We start from the raw sequence: 19,733 nt of genomic DNA on the forward strand, positions 1-19,733 counted from the left end.
CATCAGTGCAAATCAAACATGCAAGGCATGATGTATACAGCAAACAGGGTTGGTGGGGAGGAGGAGAAAACCAGGATCTACTCGTATGGTAAGACAGATATTGGGAAGTGGGCCTGGTCAAGTGTAGTGCTCAGGGTGGGGCAAGTTCAGTCTTGGTGTAGGTGACATGGTGATATGGTCATAAGGTTTCCCAGGGAGCCTTCAGGGTTCCAATCATTTGGATAGCCTGTAGCAGCAGGAAGTCCTGGCCACACAATTTAGGTTTTTGTTATCCAAGTAGTCCACCTATTTAAAGGAAGCAGGGCTGTAGTTCCCAGGGCGAACACACTGGGAAGAACAAGAAATCTATACCTTGGGATAATGTAGTAGCTATCTGTCACCAGGAGAGCAAATCTGAGGTCTGGTGATTGGTAACAGAGACACAGGGGAAAATGGTATGGAATTGGAGAGGGAGGAAAAGAGAAATGTAAAGGTGGAGGCGAAGAGGAGGGGTAGACAGCATGTTCCTCTACGAAGGTCACTCACTAAGTTTCTGATATTTTGTTGTATGCAGCATATGAAAAATATTGCATTGACTTGTTCAAATTGTTCCCTTTTTTCTGTCCTAACTTTTCTGTCTTTAGTGATGTAAAAATAGCTTGTAAATTTCTTTGATTAGCAGTGATTTTTTGATAAATTTTGAATGCCATGTAAAAGATCCAGTTATAGAATAATTTTAAAAGTGATGTAAGGTGGTATTTTCTATATCTACATGAATTACTATTTCTATATCAACAGCTTACTTTTTTCTTTTCTAGGGATTTTTTCAGTTAATGTGCAGTAAAAGCTGTTGTGTTTATTTTCATAAAATTTGTTGGAAAAAGTTCAAGAATTTAAAATATCCAGGTGAAAATGATCAGGTATTATGTTTGTTTTTCTTTCAAACTTTTACTACAGCATTTCATGCTCTAGCTTTTCTTTTTCCTCTTTCCCCTTCAGTTCTTCCTGTTCACATACTTCCTCCTTTTTTTTCTCCCTCCATTCTTCTTTTCCTGTTCTCTCTGATGCTTTTCTCTACCCTATTCCCTGTTAGTCATCATCATTTATTAAACAGATCTTGGTAGGGGATACTTTGCTGTTGCTTTGCTTAGGGATTTCTGTCAATTTGTTCCCTAACCTTTAGAAGTTTATACTCTTAAGAGTGGAAATATTGTTGCATATCTTCACATACAGGACAGAGAATCAAAGAATAGAATTGCTTAATAAACGGAAAGCACAGTTATACAATTTTAAGGATATTTTAAGGGTAGAGAACAATGATAAATTTTATAGTCTTCAAAAATATATTTGTAATTATTTATATTTACCTAAAGTCATGCAACTAAATTGAATTTTTTACCATTAAAAATAAAGTGAAGGGGCTAGCCCTGTGGCCAACTGGTTAAGTGCGTACGCTCCGCTGCAGGCAGCCCAGTGTTTCGTTGGTTCGAATCCTGGGCGCAGACATGGCACTGCTCATCAAGCTATGCTGAGGCAGCGTGCCATATGCCACAACTAGAAGGACCCACAACGAAGAATATATAACTATGTACTGGGGGGCTTTGGGGAGAAAAAAGGAAAAAATAAAATCTTTAAAAAAAATAAATAAAGTAGAAATCCAAGTCTAGTTCTATATTAACTACTCTTTAGTGAGTAATGACCATAAGTTGGGTCTATACTGTTTGGTTCTAGAAGTGTTCATGTTGTGCAAACAACCGAAAACCCTTATATTTGTGGTGTAGTAGAAAGAGCATTGTGTGTGGAGTTGGAAGATCTGGCTTCAAGTCCAGATAGAGCCACTTACTAGTATTTTTTACATCAGACTAGTGATTTAACCATACTGAGACTCATTTTTCTAAGCCATAAAGTGAGGATAGTAATACTTAGTTCATAAGATTGTTGTGAGGATTAACAATAGCACAGATGAACTTGCTTTGTGTGCTGTAAAAAATCACTGTATAAAGTATTATTATTCATTTTCTTTAAGCAATGTGTAAATACTTTTCACTTTTTTTGATTCTTATGGCAATCAATATTGCTCAACTTTAGATAGAGATGTGAAAGAAAACTAAGTAAGTTAACCAGAGGAAATAGCAAGGTCAGAATCAAAGAAAGGACTCAACATTTTTATTGTTTTCTTTTCCCTGGAATCCTTGTGTATCTGATAGAAATTCAGTATTCCTTTTTATGCTTACTTAATTAGTACATTTTACTTGAAGTTACTTTCCCTGAGGGCAGCAAATACATTTTAAGCTGTAAATAGCTACTTGAAGGTTTTGAAGTAGAAATGATGAGAGTGAAGTGCGATCATGCATTTTAAATAAGAAATCCATTGATATATGAAATGCAATGTCTTTGAACAGCTAACTCTCAAATGTTTATTCACGTCTTTGTTTTACCATCTAGCAACATCTGCTTCTAATTTTATTTAAATGTAATTGGATTTGCACATCAGTGATTTTTTTCTATTTTTATTGTTTGTATTGTTTTTTCTATTGCTAATTTTTTTTCTATTGATAATTTTAGAGTTTTAGTGGGAAAAAATGTTTGAAGGAAGGATGTACAGGTGACATGGTAAGGATGCTACAATGTGATGTCCCTGGAATTGTTAAAATTTTGGTGAGTATTTTTTCTTTTTTTTCTTGCTTTCCTTCACTAGAATGGTCTTTTTGACTTCAAACAGTTTTGGGAATCATAATAATAGTATTTTAGCCATATTCTCTTTGATGATGACTAAGCTTTCTGACCTTTCTATTGCTTTGATTTCTCCAAAGAAGTATCTAAGTAGTCCTTAAGAAGAAGAAAATTTTAAAAATAAAGAGAGAGAGAAACACACACACACACACACACACACACACACACACACACACACACACACACCACACACACAGAAACAGACAAAGCAGGCCGTGGCTGTACCAATGCGGAAAGTGTGTCATGAACCAAGGATGATAATCTAATTCTGTTGTGCCTCAGGTTAAAAATAGTTTTAGACTTTCTGAACCTCTTTTAGTCTGTAAGTATCTTTCTATGAAAATATCTATAGAACATCACATACTGTACCTAAAATGCACTCAAATGATATCCATTTTTTTAATTAATGAAATATCTTGTTGAATTTTTATTTATAAGTAAATAGACCAAAATGATAAATAGAAATAGACATGATTTCTTTCTTTATCGTTAGATATGTTCTTTTTGTATTTCAGATTTGGCGTTTAAATCCCATAGTGATGTAAAGTAGAAGTGCTTTTTAAGATCAGCTCTAGTATGTTGTTTGATTAGGATTGTTTACAGTTCACTGTGTTACTTCTGTTTTTATTTGTTTTATATTCTCTATAGCTTCATTCTAATTGTCTTTTTTCAAATGTTAAGGCTAAGAAGTAACATTAAAGAATTTTGAAAATTGAAGTACTTTAGGGCTGTTTTTTTTCCCATCACTTACAGTTTGAAGTTGTGAGAAAGGATGAATATATAACCATTGAAAATTTAGGAGCAAGGTAAGTTTGAAATCAAATATTCCACTTTTTCCTGAGCATGTATATATTTTTCATTCGCTTCTTTCTTCTGTGTTTCTGTCACTTGTTGGAGCTGCATTAAATTTAAAGGTAGTATTAGTTGTGTGAAGAAATTGTATTTAATTAACACTTGTCTCCCTCTCTCTCCTCACTTTGAAGACATTTAAATTCTAAAGCAGGAAAGGAGAAATTATGTGGATACTTTTCCCCTAAGTATGAAAATAATCCTTTCCTGAAAACAAAACATCTTTTTCTTAAAGTTATTTAAATTAGGATGTTATGATGATAAAACTTTCTCCTAGCTTTCAAACTCATCCATGCCTTTAAGGTTGTCTGACAGTTAGAATCGTCTTGTTTCTTAGATGAGAAAACTGTATTGCAGAGGAATAGATAGTGTAAGCTGGGAATCTAAGAGGTGTGGAGTGTGGCAGTTGATGTTAGAAATTTCAGTATAAAAAGTTCTCCTAATCCATCAATTCTCTTTTCTTCTGTTTAAAGTGTAAATGTCAACCATTTTTCAGTCTACCAGGGACATTGCATTGTTAGCTAAAGAATCAATTTTCCCTTATGAGCTGGTGAAGCCCAAATCTTTATCTGTAGCATAGATCTCACTCCTAAAATCTAGATCTATCTACCTGCATGCTGAGTATCTCCACTTTTATTTTTCAAAAATATCTATAGTTCAGCATGCCCACAATTGGACTCACAATCTTTCTTTTCAAAACTGCTCTGTAACTTTTTTTAAGTCCATCAATTCAACTTCTTAAGTATATTGTAAATCCCTCCTTAATTTTGCCCCTGCACTTCCACTAAACTAAATGAAGTTATTTCTCACTTGGAATTGTGAAACAGTTTGTAAACTGATCTTTCTGTCCCTAGCATTACCTTTCATCAGTCTGTTGTTTACATAGCCATCAAGAGCACTTTCCTAAAATGGAAATTGAAATATGTCACTTCTCTGCTTGAAAATCTTTCAGAGGCTTTTCATTGCTCTTAATTAAGTTCAGACTCTTAGCTTGGTTCTTGCCATCTCTTATCATCTTTTTCTTCCTAAATATGCAGCTATACTGAGTCTCTTTTAGTTTCTGAGTGACCATCTATTTTACCTCCAGAGCTTGCCTGGAATACTCTACTCCTTTGGCTTTGCCTGGTTAAAACTTCTGGAAAAGCCTTACTTACGTTAGATTAGGTGTTCCTATCACATACTCCCTCTACTTCTATCAAAACTTTTACTGAGTTTTATTATACTTTCTTGGCTGTCTTCTCCACTTGAATATAACCTCCATGAAAGCAAGGACTTTGTCTTGCCTAGTAGTATATTCCCAGTACATGGCATAATGCCGTATGGGTACCTGGCATATAGCTGGTACCCAATAAATATATGACAGATGTAGAGATTCTGAATTCCATTCTTCTGCCAAGGGTATGTTACTTTTGTTTTGACAGGCTGTTAACTTGGTTGGATGTGAACTGTGAACTCTTTTTCTTGGGTGGTGGTTCCAGGCTCAACAGATCTTTTGCCTTTAGCTGAGCTGCTTTGAGTCTGTTACACACATGTGTGATTCAGCTGTCAGTCAGATATGTGGCTAGAAAGAATTTGGGGATCTCTTCTCTGACTCTTTCCCTTCTGGGATTCCTCCATTCTCTTCAGCAACCGTGGTTCCCTGGCTTCAATTTTCTGGTTCCTTCAGCCATGGAGACCTTTGTTTTCCGCCAGGCTATACTTCGCCCCAGACTAAAAGCTCTAAGATTGGTGAACTTACTAACTTATTTCATACAATCCTCTCCTCCTCTCCTCTGAACATGTACCCCGTCAGCAGAGTTGGTCTGTTCCTTCCACTCTCCAGTACCTTCGGAGAGTTACTTTTTGTAAGTTGCCCAGGTTTTATAGTTCTTTTCTGTGGGAGAATCCTCTGGTAACTAGATCTCATTACCAAAAGTGGAAGAGCTACTTCATGGGGTTTTATGAATGAATGACAAAATATTTGGTTTCTTTCTTAAGTTCAAAATGCTTTATTGTTATTAGAGTATATAGAAAGAAAAACTCACAAAATATAAATGCAGAGTTTAACAAATAATTATAAAGGAAACATTTTTGTGGCCTCACCCAAGTCAAAAAATAGAATTTTGCCAGCACTCCAGAAACACTCAGTGGGTCCCTTTCCTAACTTCTCTTCTTCTCCTCCCTATGTAACTGTTATTCTGACCTTCACAGTAATCATTTCCTTGTTATTCTTTATAAATGTACCAATTATAAATCCATTTCTAAACACTAAACTTTTTTTATAGATCAAGTTTTTCAACCTATAGTTTATATATAGTGAAATTTACTCTTTAGAAGCATACATTTAGGTGAGAAATCTCCATACTGTTTTCCATAGTGGCTGCACCAGTTTGCATTCCCACCAGCAGTGTAATGAAGATTCTCTTTTCTCCACCATCCTCTCCACCACTTATTATTTCTTGTCTTGTTAATTATAGCCATTTTGACAGGTGTGAGGTGGTATCTCATTGTAGTTTTGATTTGCCTTTCCCTAATTATTAGTGTTGTTGAACATCTTTTCATGTGTCTATTGGCCACCTGTATATCTTCTTTGGAAAAACGTCTGTTATATCCTTTGCCCATTTTGATGAGTTTCTTTGTATAAAGTTGGGTAACAACTACCATGATCAAGATACAGAATATTTCCATCATCCCAAAATGTTCCCCCAAAATCTCTTTTGTAGTCATTCCCTTCCCCCAACCTCCACTGACATTCACTTAGGTTGTTACCATGTCTTGGCTTTTGTGAATAATGTTACAATCTCACAAATATAAGGGTTTTTGGTTGTTTGCACAATGTAAACACTTCTAGAACCAAACAGTATAGACCGAACTTATGGTCATTACTCACTAAAGAGTAATATAGAACTAGACTTGGATTTCTGCTTTATTTTTAATGGTAAAAAATTCAATTTAGTTACATAACTTAAGGCAAATGTAAATAATTACAAATATATTTTTGAAGACTATAAAATTTATCATTGTTCTCTACCCTTAAAATATCCTTAAAATTGTATAACTGTGCTTTCCGTTTATTAAGCAATTCTATTCTTTGATTCTCTGTCCTGTATGTGAAGATATGCAACAATATTTCCATTCTTTTTTTTTTTTTTTAAAGATTTTATTTTTTCCTTTTTCTCCCCAAAGCCCCCCAGTACATAGTTGTATATTTCTTGTTGTGAGTTCCTCTAGTTGTGGTATGTGGGACGCTGCCTCAGCGTGGTTTGATGAGCAGTGCCATGTCCACGCCCAGGATTTGAACCAACGAAACACTGGGCCGCCTGCAGCGGAGCGCGCGAACTTAACCACTCGGCCACGGGGCCAGCCCCCAATATTTCCATTCTTAAGAGTATAAACTTCTAAAGGTTAGGGAACAAATTGATAGAAATCCCTAAGCAAAGCAACAGCAAAGTAATCTCTTCCAGATAAATTTCATTTCCTTTGGATATATAATATATACTCAGAGTGGGATTGCTGGATCAATTTTATTTTTAGTATTCTAAGGAACCTCCATACTGTTTCCCCTGGTGGCTTTATCAATTTACATTCCTACCAACAGTGTGCAAAGATTCCCTTTTCTCCACATCCTTGCCAGCACTTGTTGTCTCTTGTCTTTTGAGAATTGCCATTCTAACAGGTGTGAGGTAATATCTCATTGTAGTTTTGATTTGCATTTACCTGATGATTAGTGATGTTGAGCACATTTTCATGTGCCTGTTAGCTATTTTATATCTTCTTTGGAAAAATATCTGTACACGTCCTTTTCCTATTTTTAAATTGAATTATTATTTTATTATCATCATTTTTTGCTGTTGAGTTGTATGGGTTCCTTATATATTTTGGATATTAACCCCTGATTAGATATATGATTTGCAAATATTTTCTCCCATTCCATAGGTTGCCTTTTCATTTTGTTGATTATTTCTTTTGCTCTGCAGAAGCTTTTTAGTTTGATGTGTTCCCACTTGTTGATTTTTGCTTTTGTTTTTTGTTCTTTTGGTGTCAAGTCCAAAAAATCATTGCCAAGCATGTCGAGGCAATGTTGCTTTTCTCTTGCTGCTTTCAAAGTTCTCTCTTTGTCTTCAACTTTTGTCAATTTAATTATAATTTGTCTCAATGTATTCCTTTTTCAGGTTCACCCTGTTTGTGGTCCTTTGAGCCTCATGAATCTGAATGTTCATTTCTTGCCCCAGGTTCAGTAAAGGGACATTATTTCTTTAAATAGTCTTTCTGTCCCTTTCTTTCTTGTCTCCTTCTGGGATTGCAATATGTGTATATTGTTTCTCTTGTTGTTATGCCATAAGGGCCGTAAACTATCTTCACTCTTTTTTGTTCTTTGTTCCTTTGCTCCTCTGACTGGATAATTTCAAATGATCTGTCTTTGAGTTCACTGATTCTTCTGCTTGATTGAGTCTGTTATTGAAGCTCTTTATGAATTCCTCAGCTCGGTCAGTGTAGTCTTCAGCTCTAGGCTATCTGCTTGTTTTTAATGGTTTCCATTTCTTTGTTGAACTTCTAATTTTGTTTCTGCATTGTTTTCCTAATTTTATTTAGCTGTCTGTCTGTGTGTTCTTGTAGTTCACTGAACTTCTTTAAGAGAATTATTCTGAATTCTTAGATAGTTTACTGATCACCATTTCTTTAGGATCACTTATTGGAGGTTTATTAGTTTCTTTTGGTGGTACTGTGTTACCTGAGGCTTTGTGATCTTTGTATCCTTGTACTGGTGTCTGCACATCTGAGAACATGGTCTCCTCTTGCAGACGTTATAGGTTTGTTTCTGCAGGGAAAGACCTTCACCAGTCAGCTCAGCTTGGGGTACTGGATGAGTAGCTGGTAGTGTCGGTAGGCAGGTAGAGCTTCCTATTGGGTTCTCTAGTTATGTGAAGCCATAGACTGTGCTGAGTTTGGGAGTGGGGTGGTGCTGACTGGGCTCCACAGTTGGGTTGGGCTGGTGCCTGGGCTCCATGTTCAAGTGGGGCTCCTGGGTGGCCTCCCTGGTCAGGAGGGACTGGTGGCTATGGTCTGTGGTCAGGTGGGGCTACTAGTGCTCTGCAATCACCTCTGGTCAGGCGGGTTCACAGGCTTTGATCCCTGGCAGGGCATTGCCACTGGTTGGATTCTGTGTTTCGGCAGGGCTGGGGGCTATGCTCAGCAATTGCTCCTGCTCAGGTGGAGCCTCAGTCTGTGCTCCCCCACCGAATGGTGCCACTGGCTGGACTCTGCATTCAGGTGGGGCTACAGGCCAGGCTTCTTGGTCAGATGGGGTCTCAGGCTGTGCTTTGTGACCAGGCAGGGCCACAGGCTGTGCCTTGAAGTTGGGCGGGGTCACGTGCTGGGCTTTGTGATTAGCTAGGCTGTTGGCTGTGCTCTGCTGTTGGGTGAGATTGCTGGCTTGAGTGATTCTTGCTGAATTTGAGGACATGGACAAGGGTGAGACCTAGTTGAAAAAGAGCTCAGAGGAGCCTGACTAGAGTTTGGTCAAGGAGAGAATTGTCACTAGATTCAACTTTCTACTTTGTTTAAAAGATTTCTGCTGTTCCTGAGGGAAATTGAGGTACAGTTTTCTTTTTGTAATGTCTTCTTCTGGATTTGGTATCAAAGTAACGCCAGCCTCCTTAAAGGGAGTTTGAGAATGTTCCCACTCCTATTTTATCAAAGAGTTGCTGAGTATTGGTATAATCTCTTTTATAAATATTTTAAACATTCATTAGGGAAGCCATCTGGAACTGGAATTTTCTCTGTGGAATTTCTTTTTTAAGTACTAATTAAATTTCTTTAAGGGATACATAGTTACTAAGATTAGCTGTTTTTTCTTTAATGAGCTTTGGTGTTTGTGTTTTTCAAGAAATTTGTCAGTTTCATCCAAGTTATATTTATTGGCATAAAGTTATTCATAATATTCCTGTATGATTCCTTTAATGTCTTTAGATTCTGTAGTGATGTCACCTTGTTTTTTCCTCATGTTGGCTGGCAATTTGTGTCTGTTTTTCCTTTTTTTTGATTATTCTGGCTAGAGGTTTATCAATTTTGTTGATTTTTTAAAAGAGTTTTTGATTTTTAATATTTTTGTTTTCAATTCCTTGATATCTGTTCTGACCTTTGTTATATATCCTTGCTTCTGCTTGCTTTGGATTCAGTTTGCTCTTGTTTTTCTATTTTTTTAAGGTTAAAAATTATTGATTTGAGACCTTTCTTTTTTACAAACTGACTTCCCTTTAAGCATTGCTTTTGCTGTGTCCCATACATTTTGATATGTAGGTTGTTTTTAAATTTTTCTTTCAAATTATTTTCTGATTTCCTATGTGTATGTGTTTAACTATGGAAGTATGTTGTTCAATTACCAGATGTTTGGGGATATTTCGACTATCTTTCCAGATGTTAAATCCTAGTTTAATTCCTTTGTGGTTACAGAACATATTTTCTAGCATTACAGGTTTAAAATTTGTGGAGATTAGTTTTATGACCCCTAATATTGTATATTTTGATGAATGTTTTATGTGCATTGCAAAGAATCTATATTCTGCTTTTGGTTAGTGGAGTATTCTGTACATTAGACAAGTTGGTTTATTAGTTTTGTTTCAGTGTTCTGTATCATTGCTGATTATCTATTTAGTTTTTCTATCAGCTACTGAGAGGGAAATGTTGAAATTTGATATCTATATTTTGTCTTTGGTATCTATCTGTCTGTATATTTTGAAGCTCTTTTATTAGAGTCTACATACATAGTTGAGATTCTTATCTCTTTTTGATTTTACCCTTTATCTTTATGTAACATCCCTCATTATCCCTGATAATATTCTTGTTTTAAGTCTCTTTTGTCTGATATTCACATAGCTATTTAAGCTTTCTTTTGATTAGTATTTGCATGGTGTATCTTTTTGCATCCATCCACTTCAACCTACACGGGCATACTTACCACCACAATAAAGTGAATATTGCAATAAAGTGAGTCACATGAATTTTTTGGTTTCCCAGTGCATATAAAAGTTATATTTACACCATGCTATAGTCTGTGAAGTGTGCAATAGCATTATGTCTAAAAAAATATTATACATACCTTAATTAAAAAATTCTTTATTGCTAAAAAATGCTAACCATCATCTGAGCCTTCAGTGAGTTGTAATCTTTTTGCTAGTGGAGAGTCTTGCATTGATGTTGATGGCTGCTGACTGATCAGGGTGGTGGTTGCTGAAGGTCGGGGTGGCTGTGGCAATTTCTTAAAATGAGACAACAATGAAGTTTGCGACACACATTGACTCTTCCTTTCACAAACAGTTTCTCTATAGCGTGCGATACTATTTGATAGCGTTTACCCACTGTAGAATTTCTTTCAGAATTGGAGTCATTCCTCTCAAACCGTGCCACTGCTCTATAAACTAAGTTTATGTAAAGTTCTAGATCCTTCGTTGTCATGTCAACATTCTCCACTGTATCTTCATCAGGAGTATATTTCATCTCAAGAAACTACTTTCTTTGCTCATCCATAAAAAGCAACTCTTCATCCCATGAGATTGCAGAAATTCATTCATATCTCCAGGCTCCACTTTTAATTTTAGTTCTCTAGTTGTTTCCATCATATCTGCAGTAACTTCCTCCACTAAAGTCTTGAACCCCTCAAAGTCATCCATGAAGGTTGGAATCAACTTCTAAACTCCTGTTAATGTTGATATTTTGACCTCTTTCCATGAATTACAAATGTTTTTAGTGGCATCTAGAATGGTGAATTCTTTCCAGAAGGTTTTAAATTGACTTTGCCCAGATCTATCAGAGGAATTACCATCTAGGGCAGCTATCGCCTTGTGAAATGTATTTCACTTCTCCTTTTTCTTTTCTTTCTTCTTCTTCTTCTTTTTTTAGTTTTGGTGAGGAAGATTGGCCCTGAGCTAATATCTGTGCCAATCTTCCTCTGTTTTGTATGTGGGATACTGCCACAGCATAACTTGAGGAGCAGTATATAGGTCCACGCCCAGGATCTGAACCTGCAAACCCCTCGCCACCAAAGCTGAGTGGGCTAACTTAACCACTACATCACCAGGGCAGCCCCTGAAATGTATTTCTTAAATAATAAGATTTGAAAGTCAAAATTACACCTTGATTGATGGGCTGTAGAACGTATGTGGTATTTAGCAGGCATGAAAACAACATAGTACATCTCCATGAGAGCCCTTGGGTGACCAAGTGCATTGTCAAGGAGCAGTAATATTTTGAAAGAAATTTTTTTTTCTAAGGAGTAGGTCTCAACATGGGCTTAAAATATTTTGTAAACCATGTTGTAAACAGATTGCTGTCATCCAGGCTTTGTTGTTCCATTTCTAGAGCACTGCAGTGTAGATTTCACATAATTCTTAAGGGCCCTAGGATTTTCGGAATGACAAATTAGCATTGGCTTCAACTTAAAGTCACCGGCTGCATTAGCCCCTAACTAGAGAGTCAGCCTGTCCTTTGAACCTTTGAAGCCAGGCATTGACCTCTCCTCTCTAGCTTTGAAAGTCCTGCATGGGATCTTCTTCCAATATAAGGCTGTTTCGTCTACATTGTGGTTTAGTGTAGCCACCTGCATTAATGGTCTTAGCTAGATCTTCTGGAGAACTTGCTGCAGCTTTTACATCAGCAGTTGCTGCTTCACCTTGTGCTGTTATGTTATGTAGATGACGTCTTTCATTAAACTTCATGAACCAACATCTGCTAGCTTCAGACTTTTCTTCTGCAGCTTCCTTACCTCTCTCAGCCTTTGTAGAATAGGAGGGAATTAGGGCTTTCCTCTGGATTAAGCTTTGAAGGGAATGTTGTGGCTCATTTGATCTTCTATCCAGACCGCTAAAACTTTCTCCATATCAGCAATAAGGCTGTTTTGCTTTCTTATCATTTGTGTGTTTACTGGAGTAGCATTTTTAATTTTGTTCAAGAACTTTTCCTTTGCATCCACAGCTTAGCTAATTGGTGCAAGAGGCCTAGCTTTCGACCTCTCTCAGCTTTTGACATGCCTTCTTGCTAAGCTTAATTATTTCTAGCTTTTGATTTAAAGTGAGAGATGTGTCACTCTTCCTTTCACTTGAACATTTAGAGGCCATTGTAGGGTTATTAGTTGGCCTAATTTCGATATTGCATCAGGGAATAGTGAGGCTGAAGGAGAGGGAGAGAGACGGGGAATGGCCGGTCTGTGGAGCGTCAGAACACATGTAACATTTATCAATTAAGTTCACCATTAATATGGGCATGGTTATGGCACTTCAAAACAATTACAAGAGTAACATTAAAGATCACTGATCGCAGATCACCATAACAAATATAACAATAATGAAAAAGTTTGAAATATTGTGAGAATTACCAAAATGTGACACAGAGACACTAAGTGAGCAAATGCTGTTGGAAAAATGGCGCCCATAGACTTGCTTGATGCAGGGTTGCCACAAACTTTCAATTTGTAAAAAACACAGTATCTGCGAAGCGCAATAAAGCAAGCACAATAAAACAAAGTATGCTTTTATATGTCTTTGTATTCAAAGAGAGTTTCTTATAGACAGCATAGGTCTTGCTTTTTTTATATTCAGCTTGACAATATCTGTCTTTAAATTGGGGTGTTTATTACATATAAATTTCCTATAATTATTGATACGGTTGAATTTAAGTCTACCGTCTTCCTGGTGGTTTTCAGTTTTTCCATCTGTTCCTTGTTTTTTATTTTCTGGGTTTTTAAATTTTCTTTTAGTGGTTGTTCTAGGGCTTGTGATATACATTTTTAACTTATGAAAGTCTATTTTTAAATAATATACTTCATCAAGTATAGTGTACAAACCTTACAGTAAGGTTTTCACTTCTTCCCATCTTTTGTGCTCTTGTTCTCGTATGTTTTACTTCTAAATATTTTATAAATTCCATAATATGTTCTTACTTATAAGGGTAGTTTAATTTTTGTCTGCTTTGAACTTTATATAAATTTAAACACATGTTTTTATGATTTTTAACTATACATTATTTGTGTGATTCATTCTATTACAGTTTTTCATTTCATTGCTGTAATTTTATTGTATGCCTATAGTACTTTATTTTACCATTGATAGATATATGGGTTATTTCCAAATTTAGGCTGTAACAACAGTGCTATGAGGAACATGCTTGTACATGTCTCCCGGTGCATATATGTAAAATATTTTCCAGAACATATACCTGGGAGTAGAATTGCTCGGCCATCTATGCCTGTCCTCAACTTTGCTAGATTTTGCTGAACTGTTTCCCACAGTGGTTTTACCAGTTAACACCCACAGCAGTATAGGAGAATTCCTTTTACTCAGTGTCTTTGCCAGTACTTCATATTGTTAGAGGTCAAGGTGTTTCCGATATAATGGATAGTTGGCAGTGTTATGGTGTTGCTGGTGATAAAAATCAGTTAACAACCACCACCACCACCAAATCTCTGTCCTTACTGAACTTACATTCTAGTGTTGTTGTCAGTTTTGTTTTGTTTTGTTTTCTTTTCTGTGGAAGAGTTCATTTCAAAGCCAAGTCACAAGTTTTTTCATCTGTTTCATGGCAACATTTACTTATTGTTTGCTTTATTTAGTAAATTTTGCTATTTTTTCTGTCAATTTTTTTCTAGTTATTTGTATTGATGTTATGCCAGTTTTCTTTCTTTCTTTTTATTTTTAATCATTAGGCATTAAATGAGTTGAGTTTTCTTGGAATAGTTGCTAGTAAGAAGACTTTGTGGTGGAAGAAGGCCTGGGCAGAGTCCCAGGTTTGCTGGTTATTATTTATTTATTTATTTACTTATTTATTTTTTCTGGTGAGGAAGATTGGCCCTGAGTTACCATTCATTGCCATGCTTCCTCTTTTTGCCTGAGGAAGATTGGCCCTGAGCTAACAACTGTGGCAGTCTTCCTCCATTTTGTATGTGGGACACCTCCACAGCATGGCTTGATGAGTGGTGTGTAGGTTTGCACCCAGGATCCAAACCCGCGAACTCCAGGCCGCCAAGTGGAGTGCACGAACTCAACTGCTACACCACTGGGCTGGCCCCTTGCTGGTTTTTTACAATGCAGAGATTTCTTTTTTTCCCTGCTACCACACTGCCTTCTTGCAAATAAAGTAGTTGTTTGATTCTTTTTGTGTGAAATCTAGCAATTCTATTTGCCTCTTAATTCTAATGAAAATGTCATTATGGGGTTGTCATTGTGTCATTGTTGGTAATTTTTTTGGTTCATTTTTCTCCTTTCCTTTTAAATTATTTCTAGGAGGAGGAGAAGAGAATGCTCACTTACTTAGCCATGCTCACATCAGAAATCTTGACTGACTTTGGTATTGACTGTAACTTAATTTTTTTCCACTTGCAGTTATAAAAAGTTGATGTCTCTGAAAATCACTGATACTGATATAAGACCGAAGATCAGTTTAAAATTTAATACAAAAGGTATTATTTTATTTTTATATGTCTTCTATTGAAAAGTCTGTTAAAAATTTTGCCTTGCTCTGTAAAGTATCGTGCCATTAACATCCATGTGTTTGTGTTTGTCATTCACTGGGCTTGGGTTTACCTGGGCAAGCATCACTTGACGGAGGCTGGAATTCAGGGACAGAAAGATCAGCAGGTGTATGGGTCTCACATTACCTTGGCATCCTCTAGAGAGGTTTGTAGGTCTGATGCATAGCTGTGACTACACAATGAGGTTGTACTCCGGCAGATGTTCCCTACCAACTGCCCCTCCCTTGTTGCATTCCCTCTTAATACAGCAAAATGAAAGGAATGAACATTTTGGGCTCAAGGCCAAGTAATCTAAACTTAGGTGCCAGCTGTTTAGGAGTGTGCTAGGAAATACCAGCTGTTCAGCACTTGGAGACCTGAAGGGCTCCTAGTCCCATGGAAGAAGAGTTTAGTGGCTGTCCTTCTTGCTTGGGGAATCAATGTCCCTGATCCCAGCCAGCTCCTTATTTGGCAACCCAGAAAAAGCTCCCTGGGTCATTTGCTTTGTAACCTTGCTTGCCTCCACAGTGTATGTCAAATATGTCAAGCGAGAATATGAATTTTAAAACAGTCCTGAAGGATAAAATAATAAACTACATTTTATGATAAATACATATTTTGATGTTCAAAAAATATACCATCACATACAAAATTCTCACTACTTTCTAATTCACCTCAGTCTACTTTTCTCCTTTGAAAGTGCTACCAAATCAGAAAATACCAAATAGCTCAGTGTCATGCCTTATTCCACTTTATTTTTTATTTTTTAATCATTATCTTATTTCTTGAGGGGGTAAGAACATGAGGTTCATTCATTAGATCAGTGTGTCTGAAACTTTAGTATATATTTAAATCATATGGTGATTTTGTTAAAATGTAGGTGTCAATACAGTAGCTCTGGGGTGGGGCTCAAATTCTGCATTTTGAACAGGCTCCCATGTTGCTGCTGATACTGCCGGTCCATGGACTACACTTTGAGTAGCAAGGCATTACATCATTTTATGTTTCTTGATGTAGTTCTGTGTTGTCTAATACAATAGCCACGAGCCATATTGGCTATTTAAATTTAATTAAAATCGGATAAAATCTTAAACTCAGTTCCTTTGTTAGACAAGCAGCATTTCCAATGTTCAGTGGCTAGCAAACAGTGCAAATCTAAAACATTTTTGTCACAGAAACTTCTATTGGACAGTGCTGATTAAGATAAAATATAATTGCCTAAGTAAAGTATAATTAACACTGGCTCTTACTATTCTTGACAATCTTCAGAATTTTTGAAGCCCCAATACTTTTATGCCATTTGGTTGCCAAAGCTCATTTACTTGAACAAAACCCTGGATGGTTGAAAGGCTTCTGTGGTGGTTAGTCTTTGTGATTACTTTTGCTTGGGAGCATACTGTATTTGTTTGGATCTTTTGACAGCTAGACAGATAGCAGCATGCTTATTGAGCAGTGGCTGTGGCAAAGCACTGTACTGGACTTCATTCTTTTGGAATAGTCCCTGTCCTACAGGAGGTTAGGATGTAATGCGAGAGACCACGTAGAAAAAGAGCACTAATATGGAATGTTTTGACTTCTCAAAATTCATTTTCAGATGAAATGCCTATCTTCAAACTTGACTATAATTATTTCTATCATCTGCTTCATATAATTATTATTTCTGGTACTGACATTGTCCGGCAAATATTTGATGAGGCTTTGCCACCCCCTCTTTTGAAAAAAGAGCTTCTTATACACAAGAATGTGCTGGAACCCTACTACAACCATCTTTGGACCAATCACCCTTTGGGGGGAGCATGGCATCTGCTTTATCCCCCAAAAAAGGAGCTACCACAGTCCAAACAGTTTGACTTATACCTCCTATTAGCTCTCATAAAACATTTGAATGTATTCCCTGCACCAAAAAAAGGCTGGAATATGGAACCACCATCTTCTGATCTCTCTAAGTCTGCAGACATCCTGAGGCTGTGCAAATACAGGGATATCCTCCTTAGTGAGATTTTGATGAATGGTCTCACTGAGTCACAATTCAATTCAATTTGGAAAAAAGTTTCAGATATTCTTCTGCGCCTTGGGATGAAGCAAGAGGATATTGACAAAGTGAAGGAGAATCCCATTGAAAATATCTCCCTTGATTACCATCAGCTGTCCATCTACCTAGGCATACCAGTACCAGAAATCATCCAGAGGATGTTATCCTGCTATCAGCAAGGTACAGAATAATTATTTACTTCACCCAGAAAACCTTCACTGAGTGTCTGCTATGTGCCAGACACAGTGGTAAGGGCAGAAGATTGAATGAGCTCACGTTCTTGGGAGAATAAACTCATCAAGAAGCTAATAGAAATTATAGTGCTAGAAATGTTCCAGAATACCATGGGAAATCCTAGCCTAAGAGAGTCCAAAAATTCTTTCTGGACATTATAATATTTAAGGAATTCTTAAATGACATGCAAAAGTTAGCCAAGTGAAGAAGACGGAGAAGGCTGTTTCAGAAGGAAACAAGAACAAAAGTGTAGAAGCATAAAAATGTGTTATCATGCAGGGAACTAAAAAGTTGAGCCTTACTGAGATTAAAGTATGGGAGAGTTCATAGAATACATTCAAGAGGATTTCTCTTGCCATGTTGAGGAATTTGTCTTTTCATAGAGGAATTGTTGAAGATTTTTAAGTAGATGAGTTTTATTACTTCTACAAAATTAAGAATGCCTAAAATTATGAAATACAGGTACTGTGTGTTTCAACGATGCCCTTTTAGACACCACGGGTAATATGTTTCTCTTCTTTTCTAGCAGAACCTTGACGTTTAGTTTAAAAGTTTGGCAGCTGTCCATTGGCCATGAGTCATTTAAAAAATCAGATAACATTTATGCCAGTGCCTAAGGTCAGCAGTGGCCATTCCCAGACATTGTTTATTGATATGGGAAAGACTTCAGACCTCCTCTGCCACATGCCAGGATAGCTTTTCAGCTGTCCTCGTGGGAAGTGGAGTTCAAGGGATGTTAGAATCACTGAAACCCTTGCTATGTTATTCTGGCTGACTTTTCCTAATCCCAAGTTATTACTTGGACTACCTACCTAGTGAGCAACTGATGAACACATTGATGCTATTTAAACGTACAATTTCCCAAGTTTCTAGTAATTATTGAACTGGTCCAGATTTTCTTCAGAGATAATTGCTAGACCCCAGTCCCAGTCCTTTTACCAAGGCTCTGGGATACCATTGTGTTTTCCTGCTTAATCTTTAAGAGCTTTCTTTCAGCATAAAAGAAGAGAAGGCTGAGTTTGATGACATAAGGAAGTCAGGCAAGAATTCTTGACTTATAAATTAGAGGCTTTTTTTTTTTTTTACATTTACTCTTAAGATTTTAAATAACAAAAACTCATGAGACTAAAGGTAAAATTTGGGAAAATGCTTTCAGCATTAAATAAATTCAAGACGTTTCAATCAGTTCTCACACAGGTGGTCTGAGGAGCTTATTAGTCAGGTCCCTTTAACAAAGACTTTCCAAGCATCTTAGATCTCTTTCTTAGTAGTTATTACAGTTGCAGTTTTCATTTGTGTATCTGCTTATGTGATTAATATCCATTGTCCCACTAACTCTATGAAAGTTGTCTTTTTTTCTTCATCATTCAGTCTCTAGAGACTAACACAGCCTGATATATCATAGGTGCTTAATGAATATTAATGGAAAAAGAGAGGGAATGCTTATCAGGGTAATCGATATCACTAAAAAAGGCTCAAACTTTGAATGGAGGTTTGATTGATAATTGACTGTTATTACTTAATGACCTTAGACTTTGTAAACTGTAAGAATTTGCTACTTATTATATTTTAGTGCTTATATTTTAGTCATTATCTATTATAAACTATCAAAATTTTGTTTACTTTTCTTTTTCTAATCATGGGTTTATAACCTTTATGTTATAATCTAAAGATTATGCTTGTTTAAACTGGATTCATGAGTGAAAGTGCTTATTTTTACAGTTAGTTGTAATATTAATTGATGCAGTGTAAAAATCTTCTGGCTTTTCTTAGTCCCAGTCAGATATTTGTTGGTTGCATTTGCAATTTTACATCTGAATTTTTTCTTTATGTATCATAGGAATTGCTCTACAGTCAATAACAGGCAGTCAACGTAAGTATGTTTAAAAACACAATGCCTAGGTGACCTTCAATTAGGATAGCTAAGGGATATATAGGAGTTTTACTTGGTCAGATAAACTGTATGGTACACTATAATTGTTACAAGCTTGGAAAATCATGTGAAATTACTACTGGTCAGCTGAACCTAGTATGAGCCTTTTTACTCTCTCTTGGTCCTAGTGCATGTGCCCCAGGGTTTACCCAAGTATAGTATTTTAACCTTTTGACACACGGAACACTTCAACGGGCAAAAGTGCCTACCTGCTTGTTCTACCTACCCATATATGCTCCTGTTTAGTTTAGGTAGCTTTTATTGGTTAACTATCCATTGTTAGGCTATTATCTTTTGCCAGGTGGTAAGTTGCTAATTTTTTAATTTCCATTTCTGTGCTTTTTTTTTTTCAGTATAATTCATATTCTGCAATTAAAATTATATGTAAGAAAACAACACCATGGGTTTTGTTTGGAGTAAAATTAAACTTAAGAGAATACGCTATGGGTTTTATTTGGACCTTCTGCGACCAGTCTGATGAAGTCCACAAGTTA

At 36.4% G+C, this 19,733-nt stretch overlaps 1 protein-coding gene across 13 annotated transcripts in view; it reads left to right on the forward strand.

Annotated features, from left to right (window-relative positions):
* Nucleotides 1-19,733, forward strand: part of DZIP3 (DAZ interacting zinc finger protein 3) — a 102,039-nt gene that overhangs the window by 47,515 nt on the left and 34,791 nt on the right. For 8 of the 13 annotated variants that reach the window (XR_006888230.1, XR_006888231.1, XM_046658592.1 and 5 more), the window contains 6 exons: nt 798-899; nt 2,545-2,637; nt 3,466-3,518; nt 14,913-14,989; nt 16,635-17,252; nt 19,147-19,179. Coding sequence is in view for 11 of the 13 variants with exons in the window: in XM_046658592.1 (XP_046514548.1) it covers nt 798-899; nt 2,545-2,637; nt 3,466-3,518; nt 14,913-14,989; nt 16,635-17,252; nt 19,147-19,179 (976 nt within the window). In the remaining 2 variants the exon portion in view is untranslated. The remainder of the gene's footprint in view (nt 1-797; nt 900-2,544; nt 2,638-3,465; nt 3,519-14,912; nt 14,990-16,634; nt 17,253-19,146; nt 19,180-19,733) is intronic. The other 5 variants (XM_046658597.1, XM_046658593.1, XM_046658599.1 and 2 more) reach the window with 5 other exon arrangements.

This window comes from Equus quagga, chromosome 4 (genome assembly GCF_021613505.1).
Source record: "Equus quagga isolate Etosha38 chromosome 4, UCLA_HA_Equagga_1.0, whole genome shotgun sequence".
In the NCBI taxonomy this organism is placed as follows: domain Eukaryota; kingdom Metazoa; phylum Chordata; class Mammalia; order Perissodactyla; family Equidae; genus Equus; species Equus quagga.